We start from the raw sequence: 4,455 nt of genomic DNA on the forward strand, positions 1-4,455 counted from the left end.
TGGCAGTGAGAGTATCAGGGGCCTTTTGGGCATCCCCTCCAGGCCTGTAGCGTGAAGAGCCAGCATTTTGTGGCTGCTTTCTGCTTGGGAGCACTCACATCTGTTCTTCCGGTGCACTGGTGGTGGCTTGTTTGTGCTTCCCTTCAAGAAGAGTTGACAATTTGGTCACTTTTTGAAAAGGCAGGACTGCTGGGAAGCACACCCTGCTGCAGCCATCTGGGATCATCCAAACCCCACCCCAGTTCTGTCTCTGCTTGTTGCTTGGACCCTCCCTCCCACCCAGGAACAGCAGTTTTGATGTCATCCCATGGGTTAGATTTGAGTGCAGCTGGTTAGACACCACAATGAGCAGATATGTTCTTACTGCAGGAGCCACAGGAAATGATTAATGGAGCGAAGTTAAGCTGGTGCTGATGTGTGGTCCCAACCACAGCACTGTGGGATGTCAGCACCCAAGGGACTGGGGCGAGCACAGGAGGGGGTTGTCCTCTCCGACTTTACCAGTACAGAGGAGACACATATCTACACCTTCCACTCCCCTACCCCTACCCCACAAACTTGCTGCAGTTGCTTCTGACCCTGGAATGGAGGGTCTCCCTGCATCTCGGCTCCTCACTCTTGCCTTGGACCCATGGGAGCCAGGTCCTGAGATGCTGAGCTCTTAATGGACTCTATGAGGATGAGAAAATCCTTTCCCTTCCCACTTTAAATTTATTTGACTGGTTTTAGATGGAGGATGGAAATGCCACATACATAAATATGTGTGTTTAAGAAAGGTTCGTGCACAGAGATGACAGGCAGTACTTCCTGCTCCTTCCTCCTGCCGATGATCTAGTGCCCTTCAAGCTGCAAAACCCCAAGGCTGCTGAGGAGGAAACGCCTCACTGGGTGCACAGTGCCTGCGTGGGCTCAGTGGCAGTGAGGCCAAGGGGTTCCTGTGACCAGCAGTTGCTCCTTGGCACCGGTGGATGTGGGGAGCAGGCAGCGGATGAGCTGCTTTGCAAGTGGACAACTGCTCCTCCTGAAGGGAGATGGATTTTTTATTGCTTTGTTGCTTGTTCACAGGCCAGTTTGCAGACTGAAATTGTTGCAGGCAGAACGCAGCTCCTCGTACAGCACTTGCTGCCAACCAGCACTGCCTGGACCTACGTAGCTGCAGCAGTGCCAGAAGGAGAGCACAGCAATAAAGCCAGTGATTGGCTTGAAAAGAAAGCGTGTACCAGGACCTATTGCAGGTCCCTGCAGGGTTGGTGAGCAGCTGAGGGGTGTCCCAGGAAGCTGGGCAAGGAGGGTGGGTGGGAAGGGGTCCTGTGGTGTCACTGCTGCTGGTCTCCCTCTGACATCTTGCTGCAGTGGCATGAAGGATGTTGTACCAGAGGCGCATGCAGGTGGTTCTGGCCCTGTGCCTACTGCTGGTCCTATGGCAATGTTTCCGAGCCCCCACGGATGGCCTCAGCCCCTTCCCTTGGGCTCCCGCCTTCCCTGATGACTCTGCTGCCCACTGCACCACCAATGTGAACAGCTCCACATGGTTCAGCACCCGATACAACGTGACCACGGAGCTTCTGCTGACCGGTGCATCCCACAAGCTCTCCTCTGATGTGGTTCAGTGGTGGCTGGTGAGTAGGGGCACGGGTGGGAGCTTGGGGCTCCTCCTGGGCTCCCTGAATCCGTTTGTGGTGGAGCAAGGCCAAGGTCAAATCAGACAGATGCAATGGGGAAGGGACCACAGCTCACCCCCACCCCTCCACCTCTCTGGGCTGTCCCCACACTTTTTCTAATACCCTACTGGGCTTTTTTTGCTGTCTTTCGCAGAGCTCCACTGAGAGGAGTGGGGCTCCATCCTGCTTTGGGGGTACTGACAGAAGAGGGACTGATGCTGCCTGTCACTTCCTTTGCTCCCCTAGACCCTGCAGGGTCCTTCAAGTGGTGCCCAGCTCCAGGACATAATTTGGCAGCTCTTCACTGTCCTCCAGGCCCCAACTGGTGGTGTGTGGGACTCATCTCGCTGCAGGACTTGTGCTGTTGTGGGGAACTCGGGGCGGTTGAAGGGGTCTGGCTACGGGCTGCAGATTGATGCCCATGACTGGGTTCTGAGGTGGGTAACCTGAAAGAGCTTGGCTCCTCCATGTCTCCCTAGGACCGTGGGGTGTCCTGGCCCCTGGTCACCTTGAAATACAACACAAACCTTGCAATGGCAGGCGTGGTGATGGGGATCACTGCTGGCCCTGCTCCGTGGAGCCTTCCACCCTAGGGCACACAACAGCCCCGTGTTGCCCTTGTTCCTTCTTTGCTGCTGGCCAGGGTGACCTGATGTCCATACCCAGTGGGACCAGCAGCCTGGGACTGGCACAGTGTGCACCTTCATTTTGGGATGTGCCTTCCCTGCTGTGTCCTAGGATGAACAGAGCAAAGATTGCTGGCTTTGAGCTGGATGTTGGCGTGAGAACAACACATCACTTCATGTACCCAGAGAGTGCAGTGAACCTCGGGCCCGGCATCCACCTCATCCTCATCCCCTTCAAGCCACTGGACCTGCAGTGGGTGGCCAGCGCCTTCTCTACTGGAGAGCTCACACAGTGCGTTGGCTTTGGGAACATGCCAGCATCTCTTGTGCTGGAGACCCTGGGGCTGGTGTGAGGTGGTCCTGGGGACCCTGGTGCCTCACTGGGACCCTGGCATCATTGTCCTGGTGCAATGAAGGGCCCCTGAGTAAGGGTCCCGGCAGTTCCCTGCTCCACAGTTTGTGGAAGTGACCCCCCATCCCCACAGGGCTCGGGTACCTTGCAGTCCCATAAAACCCCTGGGTACAATGGTAGCTGTCCCCACTGTGGGGCCACAGGCTTGATGTGTTCCTTCCTAGAGTCAAGCCAGGGCATGCTGCTGGTCCAGCCCAAAGGGCTGGGGTGCCATGGCACTGGGTGCTGGCAGACTCAGTCAGGCTCTGAAAACCAGCTGCTTCTAAAGGAGAGGCCCTGGCACCAGGAGTGCCCCATGCTCACTGCTGTCCTCTGGCTTTTGCAGCACTTACATGAGAGTGAAACAATTCATCAAAGCTGACAAGAACAAGGTAAGGGCTTGGCAGGCTCCAGTGCCTCCTGGGCAGGCAGGGCTTTATTTCAGTGGGATGTGGGCAGAAGCAGCAAGCGGGAGGGCGGATGGCTCTGCTGGTGGTGGGGGCTGGCTGTCCCGTGTGCAGCATGGTGAGCAGCTGATTGTTCCTCTGCTCCTTACTCAGGTGCTGATCCTGAGCCCTGCTTTTCTCAAGTACATCCATGACAACTGGATGCAGCACCATGGGAGGTACCCCTCAACTGGCTTCACAGCCCTGCTCTTTGCCCTGCATGCCTGCCAGCAGGTGAGCATGGCCAGGACTGGGCACTGCCCCACATCACCACTGCACTGCTTGTCTGTGTGCCCTCAGGCTGACCAAGCACCCATGCAGTGATGGCTCTTGTTGTGTACACAGGTCTCTGTGTTTGGCTTCGGCGCAGACAGTGACGGGAACTGGCACCACTATTGGGAGAAAAACAACTGGTCTGGAGCCTTTCGTAGGACGAAGGTCCATGATGCTGACGTTGAATTCAGCATTATTGAGAGACTGGCAAACGAAGGCAGGATTTTATTCTACAAATGATGCATTTCCAAAAAAACTGAAGCCAGACTGTTAGCACAGGACCTGGCAGCTCTCTGCATGGCCAACAGCTGCCTCAGCTCTTTAGCTTGTTTCTCCCCACCAGTGCTGCTCACAAACCCTGTGATCCCTGGAGTCTCCGTGCTGCTTGTGCTGGTTGCACCAGCTGGGCACTGTGGATGCCAGGAGGTGATGCTCCCACGGCACCAGGTATGCTGCATTTGGCTGGACACAAGGTGGTCATGCCCATGCTGGCTGGAAGAAATGATTGGGATATGGTGGGTGTGGAGCCTGTGAGCTGCTGTACATACTCATGAAATCAGTGGGTGACAGCAGTGGTGGTGATGGCCAGCCGCTCAAACATGGCTGTCTGCATGACGGTACTGACAGCTGATGGCTTTTGGGGGAGGTCCATACCTCTTTGGGCAAGGGGAGGGGGTCATCTGCCCTTCTTGTCTTTTTGTAATTAAAGAAATATTTTTAAAATTATATAAAAAAGAGTAAGAAAGGAAAAAAAATCAAGCATGCTAAGACAGAAAATGACAGAATCAAGTACAGTTGAAATGATGTTATGCTGAATAAACTTGAAAGGACACATGAATCTATTCTTAACGTTCGCTTAACTTTTTTAGTCCTTACTGCTTTGAGAAGACATCACAATCTATCCCAGCCCCATCCTGCAGAACACGATAGCAGAACCTGGAGACTGAGTTCCCAAAAGGCAGTTTTTATCTCCAGAGTAGTGTTAGCAGAATGTCTTTTCCCACTTTCAAACACAAACTTCCTTGAATCAGACCTAGCTTTTCCATGGCTGTTAGTCT

The 4,455-nt window shown here is 54.3% G+C and overlaps 1 protein-coding gene across 1 annotated transcript; it reads left to right on the forward strand.

Moving 5' to 3' along the window:
- Positions 1–1,364: 1,364 nt before the first annotated feature.
- LOC103768667 (CMP-N-acetylneuraminate-beta-galactosamide-alpha-2,3-sialyltransferase 2-like) lies at positions 1,365–3,637 on the forward strand. The gene is made up of 6 exons (XM_008935822.1): positions 1,365–1,619; positions 1,908–2,098; positions 2,400–2,579; positions 3,025–3,070; positions 3,239–3,358; positions 3,470–3,637. The coding sequence occupies exons 1-6, from the start codon at positions 1,365–1,367 to the stop codon at positions 3,635–3,637; spliced, it is 960 nt and encodes a 319-aa protein (XP_008934070.1).
- The last annotated feature ends 818 nt before the right edge of the window (positions 3,638–4,455 follow it).

Source organism: Merops nubicus, unplaced genomic scaffold, assembly GCF_000691845.1.
Source record: "Merops nubicus isolate BGI_N331 unplaced genomic scaffold, ASM69184v1 scaffold1740, whole genome shotgun sequence".
Lineage (NCBI taxonomy): Eukaryota > Metazoa > Chordata > Aves > Coraciiformes > Meropidae > Merops > Merops nubicus.

Excerpts from the sequence above, each read along its gene's own strand:
- LOC103768667 (XM_008935822.1), top strand. The coding sequence starts at position 1,365 with ATGTTGTACCAGAGGCGCATGCAGGTGGTTCTGGCCCTGTGCCTACTG. Across the intron at positions 2,099-2,399 it reads GCCCATGACTGGGTTCTGAG|GATGAACAGAGCAAAGATTG; the intron begins GTGGGTAACCTG and ends GCTGTGTCCTAG. Across the intron at positions 2,580-3,024 it reads TCTACTGGAGAGCTCACACA|CACTTACATGAGAGTGAAAC; the intron begins GTGCGTTGGCTT and ends TGGCTTTTGCAG.